Source organism: Somniosus microcephalus, chromosome 7 (assembly GCF_052327205.1).
Source record: "Somniosus microcephalus isolate GS21.2 chromosome 7, FLI_Smic_1.0, whole genome shotgun sequence".
Classification (NCBI taxonomy): Eukaryota; Metazoa; Chordata; class Chondrichthyes; order Squaliformes; family Somniosidae; genus Somniosus; species Somniosus microcephalus.
This window is the reverse complement of record NC_140993.1, coordinates 199,380,630-199,403,021: the sequence shown is the minus strand read 5'-3', so window position 1 is coordinate 199,403,021 and position 22,392 is coordinate 199,380,630. Positions and strand designations below refer to the sequence as shown.

General features: G+C 43.3%; 1 protein-coding gene across 11 annotated transcripts in view; it reads left to right on the top strand.

Annotated features, from left to right (window-relative positions):
- Positions 1–22,392, top strand: part of LOC147115064 (sterile alpha motif domain-containing protein 12-like) — a 253,049-nt gene that overhangs the window by 137,509 nt on the left and 93,148 nt on the right. For 7 of the 11 annotated variants that reach the window (XM_085993312.1, XM_085993310.1, XM_085993309.1 and 4 more), the window contains exon 4: positions 4,706–4,846. The exons of 1 other annotated variant lie outside the window; for it this stretch is intronic. In XM_085993312.1, coding sequence (XP_085849438.1) covers positions 4,706–4,846 — 141 coding nt within the window. Of the gene's footprint in view, positions 1–4,705; positions 4,872–11,633; positions 11,728–22,392 lie in introns of those variants that run through there. 3 more of the 11 variants (XR_015079041.1, XM_085993307.1, XM_085993313.1) reach the window with 3 other exon arrangements.

Below are 22,392 nucleotides of genomic sequence, written 5' to 3'. Positions count from 1 at the left end.
CAGCTGAGGGATGGGGGTAGGTAATCAGCAGGAGTTTCCCTTGCCCATGTTTGACGTGAACCCAAGAGATTTCATGGGGTCTGGAGTCTATGTTGAGGACTTCCAGGGCCACTCCCTCCTGACACTATACCACTGTGCCCCATCTTCTAGTGGGTCTGTCCTGCTGGTGGGACAGAACAATCACCGGGATGGTAATGGAGGAGTCTGGGATGTTGGTTAATGGGGAATAAATAAGAAAATGTAGATTCTCAATTTTTAAAACAATTTTTTACATGCCAAGACACTTACTTTCCCAGAAGCACCTTGTTTCTGAATTATGGAAGAGATTAACCAAACAAATTTTAAATTGCATCCTTCATGGAAAGAACTGGGAATATGGCACTGCTTGTGTGGCACAGGAAAAGGCCATCTCGTGTACGAACCGAGTAGGATGAAATATGTAGCACTCAAAGCATTCTTGGCATGACAAATCCATAAAGTTTACTCTGTGGCAGTTACTGAAGATGGGTGGAAAAACATAGCATGGAAGAAGACCTAAGTTGAAGGCAGAGGACTAACTATATTTATTCCAAAAAGTTTAATTGGCCCCGATATTCATGCAAAAACGGGTTCTGTTTGGAGAGGGGAGGGGGATCAGAATTGCGTTCGTGAAACTGGAAGTAAACTTGGGATTCTCTGATTTCTACTTGATTGAATCATTAAATTTTTCCTTCTGGGTTTTGCGTCTCCAAACTGTGCAGTAGGCACGATGCGCACCTGCATGATGTGATCTGAAGTCCACTATTTAAAGGAACAATGCAGAAATGGAATTTGGAGAAGCCAGGAGGTGTTTAGGATGGATTCACAAAGAGCAAAGCCAGCACCCAGATTCAATGATGCTTCCCTGGACTTACGGGTGCAGCCAGGAGCAGGAGGAACATACTTTTCCCAGCAAGGGGAGGTAGAAACCTGCAGCTCTCACCAAGAAGGTGTGGTTGGGGGTAGCTGAGGAGGTGAGCAGCAGGAGCGTTGTGCCCCAGTCTTGGATGCAATGCAGGAAGTGGTTTAATGACGTAACCAGGTCAGGAAAAGTGAGTAAGTTTGCTGATTCACCCAACCCTCCTTTCGCTCTGTCTTGCCAAACATACATCACTCCTCACATCCACTTAAGTTTCAGCAGCACCCATCCTTCCCTTCCTTTGCACTTACCCAGCTCCCTATGTATCCATCCGCCATTGCCACTCACCCCAATCCTTATGCAATGTGATACGTCTGTCGGATAGTCGCCCTCACCAAATGCACTATATCCATCGAGTGAATACCGGGCGTTCAGTCACTCGCAGGTCTCTTTTTCACCTCCTTGTAGAAGAGGAGAGCAAAATGAGGGGGTGAGGACTGGAGGTGGCTCACCAGATTGTGCAGCTCACCGATGCAGAGGAGGAGGCCATGGCAATAAGTGGCATATCTGCGTCCCTCTCAATCGGAGCTGGAGAGACACAGAACTCGTAGATGCCTGGTGACAGAATTAAAAATATCTTCCAAACTTCCCCAAAACCCCTCTGCTGACTAGAACTCTCTGCAAAACGTTTTCCAGAGGGAGCTGACAAAGCAGCTGTAACCACTGAGCCTTAATTGAGATCAGGCAATCTGGACTCAACACCTCCATGAAGTGCAGCTCAATCTTGCTTCCTTTTCACTGGTGATTTTTCCAAGCCCCAGGAAACCCACGCTAGAGGTATTAAATTCAAATGCCTGTTTAAATTGAAAATCCCCTCATTACAAGTCCGCCTGTCGTAATGATCGTGCTGCCTTTCGCGAGCTTGTTGCATGCAGCCAAACGCACCTCAGTTAAACCCGGAAGTGGCCGTGTTGGAGCCAGGTTGCGGTCACGCTTTAAAGTTAATCCCCTCCCACCCTTCATTAATACAAACTGCAAGATTTTTCTTTTACTTTTTAATATTACTGTTTATTTCTATTTGCTTTTTAAAGTAGATTTGACTCTTTCCCTCCAACATCCTGTGCACTTGGGAAGTTTATCTTTCCATTGTCTATCTGCATGTTTATACACACTAAGTCAAATTTTAAGGTATTATTAATTTCCTGTCATGGGATAGTATTTCTTTTCAGAGTAGGGCCTGGGAATCAACAGCATAGTTGTTAAGTAACTGTACAAAGACAAACATGTAACTCAATAGCCTAAAACAAATTTTCTGCACTAGAGAAAGCAAATAAATGGCTTTCTGACAATGTTTGTTTCTTTTGAAAATGCTTACTAGAAACCTTCTGTACATACTTTCAGAACCTTAAAGCTGAATATGCCATTCAGCAACCTTCCTTTCTGGTTTCTCTTTGACTAATAAATCTTGTTTGCTGTGTGCAAGATTTCTAATTTTAGTAGTTCTTTAAAAGGTTCTTGTAATTTTTCTTTAATGTTGAATAAATTTATGCCATAAAGATATTAATTTACAGTGACTTAAATGCTTTGTATTTTCCACTGCTTTACTATTTGAGTTTATTGATCATCTTATAAAATCAATTGTAAGCAACAAGGAAAATTACCTTGGGCAAAAAGAATGAAGTCGGCATCGTTACAGTTCTGGGATAGCCATTCAAATAAGTTCAATTAATATGAAGCATTAAACTACTCTAGTACAGGTTTGGATTTGGTTTAACTATCAAGTAAGTAGGTGGGGAATATTGTGGTGGTGTTGTGCCAAATAAGGGAGTTTTAGACAGTGCTGATCATGAGTATCTAACTTTGAGAAACTAGCGGTCTTTAGCTGCTCATGGTGCGGTCTCCTCTACATTGAGAAGACCAAACACAATACTTGGTCGAATGCCTCCATTCTGCCTGCAAGTGCAACTCCGAGCTCCCTGTTGCTTGTCATTGAGTGGTTCCTGTTCCTGTTCCAGAATCTGCAGCATTTTGCTTTTTGTTCAGCCTTTAAATGTTGGTTATTTCCAAAGCTAGTGTTAAGCTCAAAATCCACAAGCTGCTGCAAACAAAATCTTTGGCTTTCATATCCAATTGAATGGGCTGAACATTCTTCCCATGCAAATACATTCTGTTTTGCAAATGTACTTCAGTTGAGAGCAATTTGACACAACGATTCACTTTGATTTACAAATGGTCCATTAATTGTCAAATGACAAATAGATTTGTTTCTGACGCCTAGACATTACATTGCAGCTGAGACCAGTAGCTGCAGTTCAGCTTCCAGACAGCACCCTTTTTACATTTCTAGCCTAGCAGGAGCCAAGCACTTTAACTATACTGTACAGGAGAGAACTTTGCATTCCTGGACATACACTTGGGCAGAGCTGTCTCCCAAAAGTTAAAAATGTAAATGTTGAGTGAGAAGAGGGGAATCTCTGTTCTTTAGACTTGTAAACATGCTTGATCTTAATTACAAAATGTACAGTGGTCCTTCTGAGCACCGTGCAGACCAGGTTTGATACCCCACTGGATCCACACTTGTATAGAGTCAAACTCGAGTGCTGTGAGGTAACTCCACCAGGTAGACTTGCTTTGCTTTGAGTTAAGTTAGGCCCTGATTCTAGTTTTGCACTGCTGTAAGATTAGGATCACAGGTCACACGCGCATTACCCAAAGGGTCTTGGGAGTTGTAAGGCTTTTTATTAAAGAGCTACAGTTTAAAGCATAATCAGATATTACTACATTCTATTGAAATAGATACAGTAGACATACAACCCCTGACAGATGAGTGATCTGCGGCCCTGGAACGGAACGAAACAACCAGATGGATGGTGAGACAGTACGGTAGTCTCTGGGTGGATTCCTGCAGTCTGCTGCAGCGGTCACTTCCGTTGGGTCATCCCTTGAGGTGTTAGGCCATCAGCCACCTCGGAGGCTAAACTTGACCAAGGTATTAGGCAGTAGCCACCTCGGGGAAGCCTTCGCCCCTAACTGCCTAACTATTTCTTTCTCGGTCCTTTTATTTTTAGACCTTATTTCGGTGGGCTGGTGGATACCTGGTGTCAATCATTTTTACCCATTCCATCGTCCAATTACAAGGGAGAGGCTACCTATGACAGCCCCTTTCCAGCCTCATGAGGTCATTTTCCTCCTCTCTTGTTGCTCTCTCGTAGACAGCTTGTTATCCTACAGCTCCTTGCTGCATCCCTTATCAGCCCTAGTTATGCCCACTCGAAGGCCTGTTTTTGTGTTCTGATCTCATAATTCAGCTCTCTCTACAGCTATTTTTCTGACATGACTGGAATCAACCCGTAACAGACTATTATTTCTTTCAATCCACGATTTCTTACACTGCCAATTTAGCCATCTGTACAAAGCTGAAATCACTTGCACCAACCTCCACTCCAAGGGGTAATCACTAGAACTATAAATTTATATGCATACATAATATATCTATAATTCTAGTGATTACCCCTTGGAATGAAGGCTGTATCTGTCTAAGGACACTTTTATAATGCAAGTTTAATGGTGTGTATAATCTGTTTCTAGTGTGTGTATGGCTAGTAGATCTCTATTAACTATCAGCAAACAAGATTTGAAAACTGTAGAGTATGTACTTCAGTTGAGAACCATTTTGAGCTTTCAAAATACAGCTCATCAGGATAAAGGTAATCATATAGGATCTGAGTTAAATTCTCTCAACTGAATTAGATTGCCTTATTAGTTTAAACTTTAACCATTTCAGTTGTGATTAGTTTATAGAAACACTAGTAAATTATCTGTTCCTAGGTCGAGCACTTCTGAGATTGACTGACAAGAAGCTGGAAAGAATGGGTATTGTCCAAGAGACTCAACGACAGCATGTGCTGCAACAAGTCCTGCACCTGAGAGTCCGAGAAGAAGTTCGGAATTTGCAGCTCCTTACACAAGGTACAGATTACAGTCTTGGATGGAGGTATTTGGCCAAATTGGTGTATGCTAAAGAATTTTATAAATCAATAGCAGTCACTATCAGTAACCCATCATTTAACTGCATTTAAAAAAAAAAAAAAAAAAAATTATAGGACCTATTTCACGTCAAGATAAGAATTGTTTTGAAGTAGTGTAGTAATTATTCTAAAGTCAGGATTAAGGAAAAATAAATCCTGTATCTAGATAGGTTTATTACAATGTACACTAACTACAGAAAAAGTGAAATAAAAAATGGGTTCAATAATTATGCCCTTGCTGACTAAATAAATGTGATGTATTTTTTAACCTTTTTATATCCAGTTTGTATTTACCAACATTCCTTGTGTAATTTCTGAAATGACATTGAAAAGAATAGAAACTTTTACTTCATTTTTGTAATTCTGAAGTACTTGTGTTGTAATACTTCCTTCATGTTTCAATCAAATCAAATCAAATCAAATCAACTTTTATTGTCATTGTTAGTGCACAAGTGCAGTACAACGAAATGTAGGCTTGCGGCTCCCGAGAGTGTACATTTGGATTAAGACATTTAAACATTCAACATACATTTGGCTTGTAGTATATTAACATAAATATAACCATAATAAAGTGCATTGGCAGATGTGCAGGCTTTAGAGTTTATTTGTGGAGTTCAGTAGGATGACAGCCCTGGGAAAGAAGCAGTTCCTAAATCTGGTCGTACGGGTGCGAATGCATCTGTAGCATCTCCCAGATGGCAGGAGGGCGAACAGACTGTGGCTGGGGTGGGTAGGGTCTTTGATGATGGACCGTGACCTCTGTAGACAGCGTTTCTGGTATATGTGCTCTATGGTCGGTAGCCGGGTGCCGGTACAGGTAGACTACCCTTTATCCGGACTTCCGAAAACCGAAACCCTCTAAAAACCGAAGGTTTTTTCGTTCAGCGTAAGCCGTGCGTACGACTTACGCTGAACGAAAAAACCTTCGGTTTTTAGAGGGTTCCGGTTGCGGAAGTTCGGATAAAGGGTAAGTCGTGCGCACGACCCCCCGCCGCCAGCCCCGACAACCGCCGGCCCCGACAACCGCCGACCCCCCCCCCGGCCCCGACAACCGCCGACCCGCCAGCCGCGACAACCGCCGACCCCGCCAGCCCCGACAACCGCCGACCCCCCCCGCATACCCCGCCGGCCCCGACCCCCGCCGATCCCGACTGACTTACGCTGAGCGTCAGCGTAAGTCGTGCGCACGACCCCCCGCCGACCCACCTTCCGAAATCCGAAATTCTCCTTTATCCGAAACTCGGCTGGTCCCGAGGTTTTCGGATAAAGGATAGTCTACCTGTAATGCGTTGGGCAGTTTTGACTACCCGCTGCAGGGCTTTCCGGTCATAGTAGCTACAGCTGCCATACCATACATAAGAAATAGGAGCAGGATTGGCCAATCGGCCCCTCGAGCCTGCCCCGCCATTCAATAAGATCATGGCTGATCTGATCCTAACTGCCAATCCACTATCACAGAACCATCTCCTGCATCTAACAGAATTAGACACACGAAATAGGAGCAGGATCAGGCTACACGGCCCCTGGGCCCGCTCCGCTACCCACAGGGCCATGACCGATCCAAACCTAGACTCATGTCCAAATTCCTGCCCGCTCCCCGTAACCCTTAATTCCCTTTACTTCTAGAAAACTCTCTATTTCTGTTTTAAATTTATGTAATAATGTAGCTTCTACAGCTTTTTGGGGCAGCATATTCCATGGACCTTACCACCCTCTGAGTGAAGTAGTTCCTCCTCATCTCAGTTTTGAAAGAGCAGCCCCTTATTCTAAGACTATGCCCCCTAGTTCTAGTTTCACCCATCATCGGGAACATCTTCCCCGCATCCACCCGATCCAACCCCTTCACAATCTTATATGTTTCAATAAGATCGCCTCTCATTCTTCTGAACTCCAATGAGTAGAGTCCCAATCTACTCAACCTCTCCTCATATGTCCATCCCCTCATCCCCGGGATTAACCAAGTGAACCTTCTTTGTACTGATTCGAGAGCAAGTATGTCCTTTCTTAAGTATGGACACCAAAACTGTACGCAGTATTCCAGGTGCGGTCTCATCAATATCTTGTACAACTGAAGCAATACCTCCCTATTTTTATATTCTATCCCCCTAGCAATGAAAGCCAACATTCCATTGGCTGCCTTAATCACTTGTTGCACCTGCATACTAACCTTTTGAGTTTCGTGCACCAGGACCCCCAGATCCCTTTGTACTTCAGTACTTTCCAGTTTCTTGCCATTAAGATAATAACTTGCTCTACGATTTTTCCTGCCAAAGTGCATAACCTCACACTTTCCAGTATTGTATTCCATCTGCCAAATCTCTGCCCACTTACTTAGCCTGTCTATGTCCCCTTGAAGGTTTTTTATGTCCTCCTCACTCACCACGTTCCCCCCCATCTTAGTATCATCTGCAAACTTTGATATGTTACACTCGGTCCCCTCCTCCAAATCGTTAATATAGATTGTAAAGAGTTGGGGACCCAGCACTGACCCCTGCGGAACACCACTAGTTACTGATTGCCAGTCTGAGAATGAACCATTTATCCCAACTCTCTGCCTTCTGTTAGATAGCCAATCCTCTATCCATGCCAGAATATTACCCCCAATCCCGTGATTTTTTATCTTAAGCAATAATATTTTGTGTGGCACCTTGTCAAATGCCTTTTGGAAGTCTAAATACACTACATCCACTGGTTCCCCTTTTATCCACCCGATATGTTACTTCCTCAAAGAACTTCAGCAAATTTGTCAAACATGACTTCCCCTTCATAAAACCATGCTGACTTTGTCCTATTAAATTATGATTATCCAAATATCCGGTTACTGTCTCCTTAATAATGGACTCCAAAATTTTACCTACCACAGATGTTAGGCTAACCGGTCTGTAGTTTCCAGCCTTCTGCCTACTGCCCTTTTTAAATAAGGATGTTACATTAGCAGTTTTCCAGTCTGCCGGGACCATTGCCGAGTCCAGGGAGTTTTGGAAAATTATTACCAATGCATCCACAATCCCTACCGCCACTTCCCTCAAGACCCTAGGATGTAAGCCATCAGGTCCAGGTGATTTATCCGCCTTGAGTCCCATTATTTTACCGAGTACCACTTCCTTAGTGATTTTGATCGTGTTTTGCTCCTCCCCCCCCCTGTTCGTCCAGTGTTGGGATATTCTTAGTGTCTTCTACTGTAAAGACTGATGTAAAATATTCATTCAATGTTTTTGCCATCTCCATATTTCCCACCATTAATTTCCCGGTCTCATCCTCTAAGGGACCAACATTTACTTTAGCCACCCTTTTTTTCTTTTTATATAACTATAAAAACTCTTACTATCTGTTTTTATATTTTTTGCTAATTTACTTTCATAATCTATCTTCCCTTTCTTAATCAATCTTTTTGTTATTTTTTGCTGTCTTTTAAAGTTTTCCCAATCCTCTATCCTCCCACTAGATTTGGCTACCTTATATGCCCTTGTTTTTAGTCGAATACTATCCTTAATTTCTTTACTTAGCCACGGATGGCTGTCTTTTCTTTTACACCCTTTTCTTCTCAGTGGAATATATATTTTTTGGAAGTTGTAAAATAACTCCTTAAATGTACACCACTGATCATGTATCGTCTTACACTTTAATCTATTTTCCCAATCCACTCTACTCAATTCCGCTCTCATACCTTCATAGTCTCCTTTATTCAAGCTTAGCACGCTTGTTTGAGATCCAACCTTCTCACCCTCTAATTGAATATGGAATTCAACCATGTTATGGTCACTCATTCCAAGGGGATCCTTTACTAGGACATTTTTAATTAATCCTGTCTCGTTACACAGGACCAGATCTAAGGTTGCCTGCCCCCTGGTCGGTTCAGTTACGTACTGCTCAAGAAACCATCCCTAATATACTCAATGAACTCATCCTCAAGGCAGCCCTGCCCAATTTGATTTGTCTAATTAATATGATAGTTAAAATCCCCCATAATTATAGATGTTCCCTTATTACAAGCCTCAACTATTTCCTGATTGATACTCTGTCCAACAGAGTTGCCACTGTTTGGAGGCCTATAGACTACACCCACTCGTTTTTTTCCCCTTATTATTCCTTACCTCCACCCAAACTGTTTCATTATCCTGATCTTTTGACCCAATATCATTTCTCTGTATTACAGTGATTCCTTCCTTTATTAACATAGCCACCCCACCTCCCCTTCCTGCCTGTCCTTCCTGATCGTTAAATAACCTGGTATGTTTAATTCCCAGGCATTGTCACCCTGCAGCCATGTTTCTGTAATGGCCACAAGATCATACCTATATGTAGTTATTTGTGCCATTAACTCGTCTATTTTGTTACGAATACTACGTGCATTCAGATAGAGAACTTTCAAAGATGTTTTGTGACACTTATTTCCTGCTTTTGCCCTTTTTATTACTTTACCTTTTTACTCCATACCTTCTGCCCCTTCCTGACATGCTCTGGTTTTTAATTTCCCCACTGCTACCTAAGTCTATGACCTTCTCTGTTGTCATTTGTATTATTTGCTCTCTAAGAACCTCCCCCCCCACTAGTTAGTTTAAAGCCCTCTCTACAGCCCTAGTTATATGATCCGCCAGGACTCTAGTCCCAGCACTGGCCAAGTGAAGCCCGTCCCAACGGAACAACTCCCTCCTGCCCCAGTACTGGTGCCAGTGTCCCAGGAAGCAAAACCCATTTCTCCCACACCAGTCTTACTGTGATACAGTTTGTCAGGATGCTCTCTATAGTGCAGCGGTAAAAGTTAGAGAGGATCAGGGGTGACAGATTACATCCCTTCAGCCTCCTTAGGAAATATAGGCGCTGCTGGGCCTTCTTCACCAGAGAGGAGGTGTTGAGGGACCAGGAGAGGTTTTCTGTGATGTGGACTCCGAGGAACTTAAAGCTGTCCACCCTTTCCACCACAGCCCCATTGATGTGGATGGGGGTGTGACTTCCGCCTTTGGACTTCCTGAAGTCCACAATGATTTCTTTTGTTTTCTTGGTGTTAAGGGCCAGGTTGTTATCGGCGGACCACTTCACGAGATGCTGGACCTCCTCCCTGTAGGCTGACTCATCGTTGTTGGTGATCTGGCCTACTACCGTGGTGTCATCCGCAAACTTGATGATGGTGTTGGAACCATTAACAGCCACACAGTCGTGAGTGAAGAGGGAGTAGAGGAGGGGGCTCAGCACACATCCTTGTGGGGCCCCCGTGTTCAGGGTCAGCGGGGGTGGGGGAGGTGTGGTTACCTAATTTGACAGACTGGGGTCTGTTTGTTAGGAAGTCCAGGGTCCAGTTGCAGAGGGAAGTGTTCAGGCCAAGAGTTTGGTGGCCAGCTTGTTGGGGACGATAGTGTTGAATACTGAGCTGTAGTCTATGAACAGCATTCTGATGTAGGTCTCCTTACCATCTAGGTGATTCAGTGCCGAGTGTAGAGCAGTTGTGATTGCATCCTCCGTTGATCTGTTTGCACGATAGGCAAACTGGTGTTGGTCAAGGGAGGCAGGAACACATACAAGAATCCCTTGTATGGCCTCGCCACTATCTATCTCTAACTTCCTCTAGCTCTACAACCCTGCCCCCGAGAACTCTGTGTTCCTCCAACTCTAGCCTCTTGCGCAACCCCTCCCTCCACCCCTCCATGGGCAGCTGTGCTTTCAGCCATCTAGGACCTATCCTTTGGAGTTTCCCATCCTAGACATCTCCACCACCTTCTCCCTTAAAACCTACCTCTTCCACCAAGCTTTCAGTTGGCCCTCCTATTGTCTCCTTTGATTTGGTGTTCATTTTTGTCTGAAGTGCCTTGGGACATTTTTCTAAGTTAATGATGCAATATAAATGTAAGTTATAGTTGTGTTTGTGAATTAACATAAATGCAACATATTCTGATATGCATTTGCTTTCTGGTAGGAAAGTTGTATTCACAATAGATCACTTAATTACTATATGTAATGTCAGATTAATAAGGCAATTACAACAATTTGTAAAGAATTAAAAATCATGTTCACCTTGATGCCCCAAATATGTAGGAAGGATCAAATCAAACAATGCTGACATGGAGTCACATTTAACTATCATATGTCAAAAGTTAGCAGTAGATATATTATTCTGTTAATAGTTTCCTTAACATCAAAAATGTTGTGGAAAAATAAACCAACCGCAGTTAACTGCTAAATATAATTGTGGAATTATGAAATGGGACATAATGCAGAACGTAAGGTTGAAGGGATAATTACAAGTCCTAGCCCTTTTGGGCTATCCTAGATCAGGCGTATTCCCCAGACGTTCACCCTCAACTTAAGTTAGAGATAGCCGAATTCCATAAGACGCTTAAATGGGTCTAAGATTCAGGCTGTCTCTCCCTAAAGGAAAGGAACGACTGAAGATGTTACCGTCCTCCAGATAGTACTTTTAAGAAGTTGAACTAGACTGTAACCTTCCGGATATTATGAGGGTCCGGAATACCCCCCCCCCCCCCAGAATTCTGCAACTCCTTACAAGAGTGTACAGAATTTGGTTTTGTGAGTTTATACAGAATTACACTGAGACAATTCTAAAAATATATAGTTTTATTTAAGAGCTGACATTCAGTTAACAGCTGTTGAATCAGTCGCAACATTAACAATTCAAAATACAATTAGCTTACATTTCTTATTTCGCTGAGATCCTTATTCTCAAATCTTTACTTTGTTACATTTCTTCATTTCTTACTTATTTCTAAATCCAGAACATCCACCAAAATCAATTACTTTGACTTCCCGAGACTCATAGTAAAGATTTAGAGATGCCTCTGAAGAGTTGAGGAACGCTTTGCCTGTTCAGTGAGTTCTGACTTTCTGTTGAAAAGGTCTATGTTTAATACTCTTTTGGCAGTGGTTTCTTCTTTGTTCTCTGCTGATGTCAGCTAATTGTCTTTATTGATACTGTACTTCTTTTTGAATGCATTCTATTTTACTATCAATTCAACTATTGCATGCATAATTATTTCTCTACCTTTTTAGGTGTTCCAAAAACCATCATAAAAAGAATATGACAGCTATGGCTTCTGTTTGATGCCATTCTTATCAAAAATTCTTATTTCAATTCTTAATATTGGCTTTACTGGTTTTTAGCAGATGTTGACGCCAAGTTCAATACAAATACAATGTAATTGCTTGGTGTCTCTATTGAAGTTATATCTTCTAAAGTGTCCTTTTTGGTATCATATTTACTATGTCTATAAATTAAAGACACTTTGACCAGAGTGGTTCATACATTTCTAGCTATCTCAATTGGTTGCATATTTAATCGTGTTTCCTGTCTTCCAAGTTTAACATAAAAACTATTTGACCAGCAGGTGTTTCTTTTACTTGATGTCATTCTTTCAAAGGCGCATGCCTCTTTTAATATTTGTGTTTCTGTTTTGCGTGTTAGTTCTTAACACTTTAAACTGGGCATTTTCATTGTGTTGGTTGCAAACCGTAGACCTTTCGGAAGCACCAATGGTTTGCTTCAATCTTTCATTGTTTTAGTATATTTAACTAATTCCCATTTCAAAGCTTGTTTACAACTTTGTTATCAACTGATCTTTATCTCAGAAGCATGTATTCTGTTTACAGCCTATGGGGTCGATTTTGTGGAACCTGTCGGGAAGAAGGCGGGACTTCCCCTTTCGGGTTTCTGACCCGCCTACTTCGACATCCGGCCAATCCGCGCGATTTTCCCTTGATTGACCTTGTTGAGCCCGCCCAGCGGGCTCAGCAGGCCAATTAAGGGCCACCTGGCAACAGGTGATGTCACAGACTGAAATTTCATCTGTCAAGATTTCTGACAGATGGAATAGCAGTATTTTACAGCTGTTTGAAGCTGTCAAAAAATGACAGTCTGATTTCTAAGATGAGTCCTTCTGCACAGACTCATTTAGAAATCTCAGCAGCACTAAAAGCTGAAGGCTGTCACTTTTGACAGATCACAGCCGCTCAGCTTTCAGTTCCGGCTGAGTGCTGCGCTCCCGACGGCTACAGGAAAAAAGGCTGTTAAGGTAAGTAAAAGTTCTTTACACACTTTAGACACACCAAACACACTTACCTTTACACTCATGCACCCATTACTCACCTGAGCACCGACATCGCGACCCCTCCAACTCATTGGGCAGCACGGTGGCATAGTGGTTAGCACTGTTGCCTCACAGCGCCAGGGACCCGGGTTCAAATCCGGCCTCGGGTGACTGTCTGTGTGGAGTTTGCACATTCTCCCCATGTTTGCGTGGGTTTCCTTCGGGTGCTCCGGTTTCCTCCCACAGTCCAAAGATGTGCGAGTTAGGTTGATTGGCCATGATAAAAAAAAAATTTAAAAATTTGACCCTTAGTGTTAGGGGGGATTAAATACGTGGGGTTACGGGGATAGGGCTTGGGTGGGATGGCTGTCGGTGTAGGGACCGGGTGCTAGGGTTTGGATGATCAGCCATGATCTCGTTGAATGGCGGAGCAGGCTCGAAAGGGCCGAATGGCCTACTCCTGCTCCTATCTTCTATGTTTCTGTTCAACCCGACGGCCCACTGCTCTAACCTGGCGTGGTTTGGAGCCGCCTCGAAACCCCTCAAAATGGGGATTAGGCTAAAAACTGCACCCATCACTCACCTGAGCACCGACATCGCGACCCCTCCAACTCATTCAACCCGACGGCCCACTGCTCTAACCTGGCGTGGTTTGGAGCCGTCTGGAAACCTGCACGAAACCCCTCAAAATGGGGATTAGGCTAATAACTACCTGTTAACAGGCAGTTAATTGGCACTAATCCCTTCCCGCCTGGTTTTGGCGGGTCCCAGTGCGGGGGCAGGTACCCGCCGCCCCTGAAACTTACGTGGGGCGGGATGGTGTCGGGACCCCAAAGTCGGGATTTCCACCCCCCCCCCCCCCAACACACCTGAAACCCCGCCTGACGGCTCCCCGAAAATCTAGCCCTATGTCTGACGTTTTACATTTTAAACCCAGTATATCGTGTATTAATAATATCAGTATTCTGTTCATCATATGGTGTATCTGTCTGAAACATGGCTTATTCCCTCACAAGGTGGTATTTCGTGATACAGGAGGCCATTCAAGTGAGAGGGACTGAAAAGGAATGTTGTAGTGGTAGGGGACAGTATAGTCAAGGCGTTAGATACTGTACTCTGCAGCCATGACCGGGAGTTCTGAAGGCTGTGTTGCCTGCCCGGTGTCCGGGTTAAGGATGTTTCCTCATGGCTGGAGAAGAATTTAGAGTGGGAGGGGGAGGATCCAGTTGTCGTGGTCCATGTAGGAACCAACGACATAGGTAGAACTAGGCATGACATTCTACTGAGTTTGAGGAGCTAGGGTCCAAATTAAAACAAAGAACCTCAAAGATAATCTCTAGATTGTTACCTGAGCCACGTGCAAATTGGCATAGGGACAAGCAGATCGGAGTTAAATGCATGGCTCAAAGATTGGTGTGGGAGGAAGGGGTTTCGATTCATGGGACACTGGTACCAGTTCGGGGGAAAGAGAAAGCTGTTCCGTTGGGACAGGTTCCACTTAAATGGTGAAAAACTTAAATCTCTTGGGTGTTTTTGTACAGGAAACAGAGTTAGCATGCAGGTAGCAAGCAATTGGGAAGGCAAATGGCATGTTGGCCTTTATTGCAAGGGGGTTGGAGTACAAGAGTAAAGAAGTCTTGCTAGAATTGTACAGGGCTTTGGTGAGACCACACCTGGAGTACTGTGTGCAGTTTTGGTCTCCTTATCTGAGGAAGGATATACTTGCCTTGGAGGTGGTGCAACGAAGGGTCACTAGATTGATTTCTGGGATGAGAGGGTTATCCTATAAGGAGAGATTAAGTAGATTGGGCCTATACTCTCTGGAGTTTAGAAGAATGAGAGGTGATCTCATTGAAACATGCAAGATTCTGAGGGGGATTGACCGGGTGAATGCTGGAGAGTCTAGAGCTAGGGGGCATAGTCTCAGGATAAGGGGTTGACCATTCAGGACTAATGAGGAATTTCTTCACCTGAGGGTTGTGAATCTTTGGAATTCTCTATCCCAAAGGGCTGTGGATGCTCAGTTGTTGAATATATTCAAGGCTGAGATATATAGATTTTTGACCTCTAGGGGAATCAAGGGGATATGGAGATCGGGCAGGAAAGTGGAGTTGAGGTCGAAGATCAGCCATAACTTTGTTGAATGGCAGAGCAGGCTCGAGGGACCGTACGGCCTGCTCCTAATTCTTATGTTCTTGTGTTCTTATTTCGGTAAACAATCTTTCGCAGCTTTTGACTTCAGCCATTTCATGATGAATGAGGTGTTCATTCTTTTTACTTGCATGAAAATTAATCATACTTTGAGTTATGACAAGGGATCGATGCATATTGAGTTGCTTTTTTCCCCCCAAGAGTAGCAGCAAAATATGGTGGTAAGTCAACTCCAGAGTAATAAATACATTTTTTAGAAACTCAAGTGCGACTCTCCTAGTTGTTACAGTTTATTGCTGTGGTATCTTGTCTGTGCAGATTTTAAAATACCTTTTCTCAACTGTTCTGGGCAAGTAACGCTTGTTTGAGATATGTTGTAGTTTTATTGTTGGGGGAGGAAGGATAATAGTATCCCATAGTGCTTATTGACCAATGACCTTATGCAAATTATATATCCGATGCATTGATCTTTAAAATTACAGAACATTTGTCCAAATTCATAATGCAGTTGTTCATAAAATACTGCTTGTTTGTGTCTACTTGCTAATTTTTACACTTTTACTGTTTTTTATTGGAATTGGGCAATGAACCCAATCTTAATTTTGATACTTTCCTGAATGTCTGTCTGTGATTTTTGCTGGGCTGCATTTACAAACCTGGTCTGCCCTGTGATTTTAGTGCATATGCAGTCAGCACTTCAGCATACTCCCATTATAAGATCTGAACAAAAGGAGGAAAGAAAACTAGTTAGGAAGAGATTTTGCTTTACTTGCTAGTTAATTTCCCTTCTTTCTCCACTCCTGAAGTCATTGATTGCTTGCTGCAGTATATTTCTGCAGGCACCAGGTGCCTTCCAGTACCTTGCCTAAATAGATATTTTTCTTTGTGATCCTTCTCAGTGATTGTTGGTTAGCTATTTGATTCCGAAGGTGCCACAGCCAAACCTAAATCTTGATGTCCAAAAATGTGCACTTCCATCAGGATAGTGATTAGAACTCGATGACAACCGACACATGGTCTCCCTGTGTCATGGTCTCCCTGTGTGTGCTAGTTCAGAGAACTTGCCAGCTAATGTCATCAAGAAGACGACCGAACTCCCAAAAGCCTCAGCACTTCCGGTCTGAAAAGCATGAAAGCAGATTAGTGCGATGGCGAGGATACCACCAAAAACCTGGATTTCTCATGCTCCAGCAGGAATCCCTGGAACCTGCTCTGCCAGCTTGGCGCCACCTCACTTCCTCCATGAAGCATCAAAGATCAGTGCAGATGCCATTGCGGCCTGACTCCTAACTAACTCAATGGCAATGACCACTACCGAAAACACATGCAGAGTGAAAAAGCTGCTTAAGCTCTCTGTAAAAAGCAGCTCCGCACACCACCTTTTTGGTGGTCTACCCCACCAAACAGGTGGACATAGTGCTGACAGTCAGCAAGGCCACAGGGATTGACTGCATCTACCCAGAATTCCTCAAGAACCAGGGCCCAAATGGATGATGTGGCTTACCAAACTCTCCTCCAGCATCTTGACACTGGGATAATCCCAGACATCTGGTGCCATTCCAAAATCATTGCCATCCTAAAGTCAGGAAAACCAGCCAACAATCCCAAAAGCTACCGCCCACCGCCCTTCTGTCTACGGCCTACAAGGTGGTTGAATGGCCTGTTCTTAACATATAAAACTGACTTTAGAAGCCAACCTCCCAAACGAGCAGGCGGGCTTCAGAGAGGGAAAAAGCTACTCTGACCAGGTCCTTGCACTCACTGCAACATTAAGGCAGGGTTCCAGAAGCAGCTGAAGACTGGAGCTGCCTTCATAGACTTGTCATCGCCATGCAACACTGTCTGGTGCAAAGACCTGCTACTGAAGCTTTCAATAATCATCCAATGCCACAAAACTCTCCGGCTTAACAACCACAAGTTCAACGTCTATCTTGGTGATAAGACCAGCTAAACACTGACCAACAGTCTGCCATAGGGGTCAGTGCTCGCATCGGCCTTTTTCACCATCTACATGGACATGCCCTGCAGCAAATCCCAGAAGTTCACCTGTGCCAGTGACATACACTACTGACGCAGGCATCAACGCTAGAGGCGGCAAGTAGGACACTCTCAAGCGACCTGCACCTACTGGAACGCTACTTTCGACCTGGCGCCTCTGCCCCAATCCAGAGAAGACAGTTGTGTCAATATTCCATCTAAACAACAACGCCGCCAGGAAAGAACTCGATATTTCCTTCTACAGAAGGCGACTTACCCATGAACCCCACCCAAAATACCTGGGCATCACCTTTGACAGGACTCTACGTCTAACCTATCGGCCTCATCTCGCCAACACTGGCCAAAAAGTGTAAACCAGGGTGAACCTGGTCCGGAAGCTCGCTGGAACGTCATGGGGGAGCACAGCCAGAATACTTCGGACCGCAACAGTGGCCCTAGTCTACTCTGCTGCAGACTGTTCTGCCTCATGGTCCTGCAGCTGCCACGCAAAGGTTGTGGACGTGCAGCTAAATGCCACCATGAGGACACTGTCAAGGACGCTTAAGTCCACTCCAACTTAGTGGCCCCTGGTGCAGTCCCACATTGCCCTGCCTGCCGTTCGCCGTGACACCACAGTGCTCCGTGAGATGGAATAAATCATGAGCAACACCATTGTTCCCATTCACAAAGACTTGGAAAAACCCACTACAAAAGCGCTTAAAGTCATTCCGGCCATTCTGGGAAACAGCAGCTAATATTCATGCAGCCAATATCAACCCACTATCCAGATGGACGGACTCATGGGACGCATGCAACATAAAGAACTAACGCCTCATCATTGACCCAAGAGCAGAGGTCCCTGGCTTCACCTCTCTCAAAGACTATGGACGATGCGGCTACCTGCTCCACAAGTGGAAGATGAGGGACAACCCGAACTGCGACTGTGGCAATGAGTCCCAGACCATGGAACACATCATGTCAACTTGCCCACTAAGATCTGTTGCAGAAAGCACCTAATTTCTCCACTCCGTATCTCAGGAGGCCATCAAATGGATAGCCAAACTAGATATCCCATTATAAGGTTTTCTTGTCCTACATAAGTAGTTAGTAGTTGTCAGGAATCCTAGCTAGTATTCCACTTCATGCCTGATGGATGTTGAGCCCAATTGTGGCACCCTTGCCACCAACGTTCCCTCTAAGCTGCGCAGCCGTCCAGCTCTCTGGTCAGCACCGGCTTTTTCAATGTTAAATTTTGCGCATACATGAAACTGTGAATGGGCCGCGCAAGCCCCTTAAAGGTGCCACGCACCCAAAAAAAACTGGGGGATCATAGCTGATCTTAGGCAAGACAGTAGTAAGCAGAGACAGCACAGCTGGAAATTGATCCTGTTGTATTTGAGGTTCTGGATGAACTTGCTGAGCCATTAGAGACCCAAGAAGAAAATGAGGTGATAGTAAAGTCAGAAAAAAGCAGGCAAAAGGACAAAGTAAAGGATACATTGGAAAGTGGGTAAAAAATCATGGCGCAAAGAAGAGCAACCTTCAAATTGGGAAAAGTAAAGGAATTGGGTCATGGGTGTATGCGAGACAAGCACCATTTGTTAGAAATTAATTGACCTTGGTCCTGATCTCGGGGAAAAAGCATGTTGTGTTGGATTATTTAATTTCCTGCTATGTAAGAACATAGAACATAAGAATTAGGAACAGGAGTAGGCCATACAGCCCTTCGAGCCTGCTCTGCCATTCAATAAGATCATGGCTGAATTCGACCTCAACTCCACTTTTCTACCTGATCCCCCATATCCCTTGATTACCCTAAAGTCCAAAAATCTATCTATCTCAGCCTTTAGCATACTCAACGACTCAGGATCCACAGCCCTTTGGGGTAGAGAATTCCAAAGATTCACAACCCCCTGAGTGAAGAAATTTCTCCTCATCTCAATCTTGAATGGCTGACCCCTTATCGACTGTGGCACCTTGTCGACTGTCTTTTTGAAATCGAAATACACTTTTTCTGTCCGTTAACCAATCCTCTATCCATGTTAATACAGTACATCAAACCCCATGAGGCCTTATCTTGCGTAGCAACCTTTTATGTGGCACCTTATCGAATGCCTTTTGGAAATCCAAATATATACTACATCCACTTTTTCCCCTTTACCCTGCTAGTTACATCCTCAAAAAACTCTAATAAATTTGTTAAACACGATTTCCCTTTCATAAAACCATGTTGACTCTGCCTAATCATATTATGATTTCCTAAGTGCCCTGTTACCACTTCCTTAATAATGGATTCCAGCATTTTTCTGACAACTGATGTCAGGCTAACTGGCCTGTAGTTCCTTGTTTTCTCTCTCCCTCAGTTCTTGAATAGTGGGGTTACATTTGCTACCTTCCAATCTGCTGGGACCATTCTAGAACCTATGGAATTTTGGAAGATCACAACCAATGCATCCACTATCTCTGCAACCACCTCTTTTAGAACCCTAGGATGTAGGTCATCAGGTCCAGTGTATGTGTCGGCTTTTAGTCCCATTAGTTTCTCGAGTACTTTTTCCTCTACGGATATTAATTACATTAAGTTCCTTACTCTTATTAGCCCCTTGGTTCCCCATGCTTTTTGTGTCTTCTAGTGTGAAGACAGATACAAAATATTTGTTTAAAGTCTCTGCCATTTCCTTATTCCCATTATAATTTCACCTATCTCTGCCTCTAAGGAACCAACGCTTACTTTTGCTACTCTTTTTATATACTTGTAGAAGCTCTTGCAGTCTATTTTTATATTTCTTGCTAGTTTACTCTCATTCTATTTTCTCAATGTTTTGGTCATCCTTTGCTGGTTACTAAAGCTCTCCCAATCCTCAGGCTTACTACTATTCTTCACAACATTATAAGCCACCTCTTTTAATCTAACACTATCCTTAACTTCTTTAGATAGCCATGGATGGATCACTTTTCCCGTGGAGTTTTATTTCTCAATGGAATGTATATTCGTTGAGAATTTGTGAATATTTGTTTAAATGTAAGGTATTTTACAACCAATTATCAAATTACAAAACATATTGGACAGAAATATCTGATGTTAAAGTTGTCAAGACTAAGATCAATTTGTTGATGAATTCCAGGTTTCTTGCTTTGTAAGGCAAATGCTTGTAAATATTGTAACTGACATTTAAGGAATATTGCAGCATTTTTACACCAAAAGCATTTCTACTTCTGAGTTTTTTTGACCGTGCTACAGATGAGTTGGTTGTAATTAATTCTGTCATTTTTATTTTCTACCAGTCAGCATTAATCCCCTCTTCCCTTCTCACCCTGCCTCCCCTTTTTTTTTAAACAAAAAATTAGAGCCAGAGATTCCGGTCCATATATTGTCTATCCATAATGTGTCATCATTTAACCCAAAACTCTTGAGGCATTATGCTCAATGGGAATGGACTGAGTTCCTTTCAAAGATGAGCACCCTATTTAATTTGTGGGAGAAAATCATCTTTTATTTAAAGGGGAAACTTCTTTGTACTTGCTACATATTTTTAGTAATTCACCTAAATTGTTGATTAGATAAGTGTGTCATGTGGTGGGATACCGAACTAAACAGACCCATAAGGCCTCAGGTTTAAACCATGGTCTGTTGTTAATCAGCTAGTTGCAGCCATCTCCAAGGTCCCCTCCAAGTCACACACCATGCTAATTTGGACATATGCCACTGTTCCTTCATAGGGGAATTCTGATATTTTATCCGGCTTTCTAACACCATTTTAAGATCGCCATCACAACAACGACTATAGCAGTCTTAATGCGAGGAGCATTTGTAATAAGGTGGATGAATTGGCTGCACAAATAGAGGTAAACGAATACGATTTGGTTGGGATTACGGAAACGTGGCTCAAGGATGGCCAAGACTGGGAACTCAACATCCAGGGGTATTCAATATTCAGGAAAGATAGGCAAAAAGGAAAGGGAGGTGGGGTAGCATTACTGGTTAAAGAAGGGATTAACACAATTGTAATGAAGGATATTAGCTCTGATGATGTGGAATCTGTATGGGTAGAATTGAGAAATACTAAGGGGAAAAAAACATTAGTGGGAGTGGTATATAGACCTCCCAACAGTAAGGCGGAGGTTGGGGATGGCATTAAAAGGGAAATTAAAGAAGCGTGCAATAAGGGCACAGCAGTCATCATGGGTGACTTTAATCTACATATAGATTGGGCCAACCAAATTAGTAACAATACTGTGGAGGAGGAATTCCTGGAGTGTTTACGGGATGTTTCCTGGACCAATATGTCGAGGAACCAACCAGAGATCAGGCCATCTTAGACTGGGTATTATGTAACGAGAAAGGATTAATTAGCAATCTTGTTGTACGAGGCCCCTATCGAGTTCTGGAAGATGACCAGCAATGCATCTACTATTTCTAGGGCCACTTCCTTAAGCACCCTGGGATGTAGATTATCAGGCCCTGGGGACTTATCGGCCTTCAGTCCCATCAATTTTCCTAACACCATTTCCCTACAAATACTGATTTCTTTCAGTTCCACCCTTTCATCAGACCCTATGTTCCCCGGCATCTCTGGGAGGTTATTTGTGTCCTCCATTGTGAAGACAACCAAAATATTTATTTAGTTGGTCTGCCTTTTCTTTGTTCCCCATTATAAATTCCCTGATTCTGACTGCAAGGGACCTACGCTTGACTTCACCAATCTTTTTCTCTTCACATATCTACAAAAGCTTTTACAGTCAGTATTTTGTAGGGAAATGGTGTTAGGAAAATTGATGGGACTGAAGGCCGATAAATCCCCAGGGCCTGATAATCTACATCCCAGGGTACTTAAGGAAGTGGCCCTAGAAATAGTAGATGCATTGCTGGTCATCTTCCAGAACTCGATAGACTCTGGAACAGTACCCATGGATTGGAGGGTAGCTAATGTTACCCCACTATTCAAAAAAGGTGGTAGAGAAAAAGTGGGGAATTATAGACCGGTAAGCCTGACATCGGTAGTGGGGAAAATGTTACAGTCCATTATAAAAGACATAATAGCAGAGCACTTGGAAAGCAGTGACAGGATCGGACGAAGTCAACATGGATTTACAAAAGGTAAATCATGCGTGACTAATCTACTGGAATTTTTTGAGGATGTAACTGGTAAAATAGATAAGGGAGAACCAGCGGATGTGGTGTATTTGGACTTTCAGAAGGCTTCCGATAAGGTCCCGCATAAGAGATTAGCGTGCAAAATTAAGGCACATGGGATTGGGGGCAAGGTATTGACTTGGTTAGAGAACTGGTTGGCGGACAGAAAGCGAAGAGTTGGAATAAACG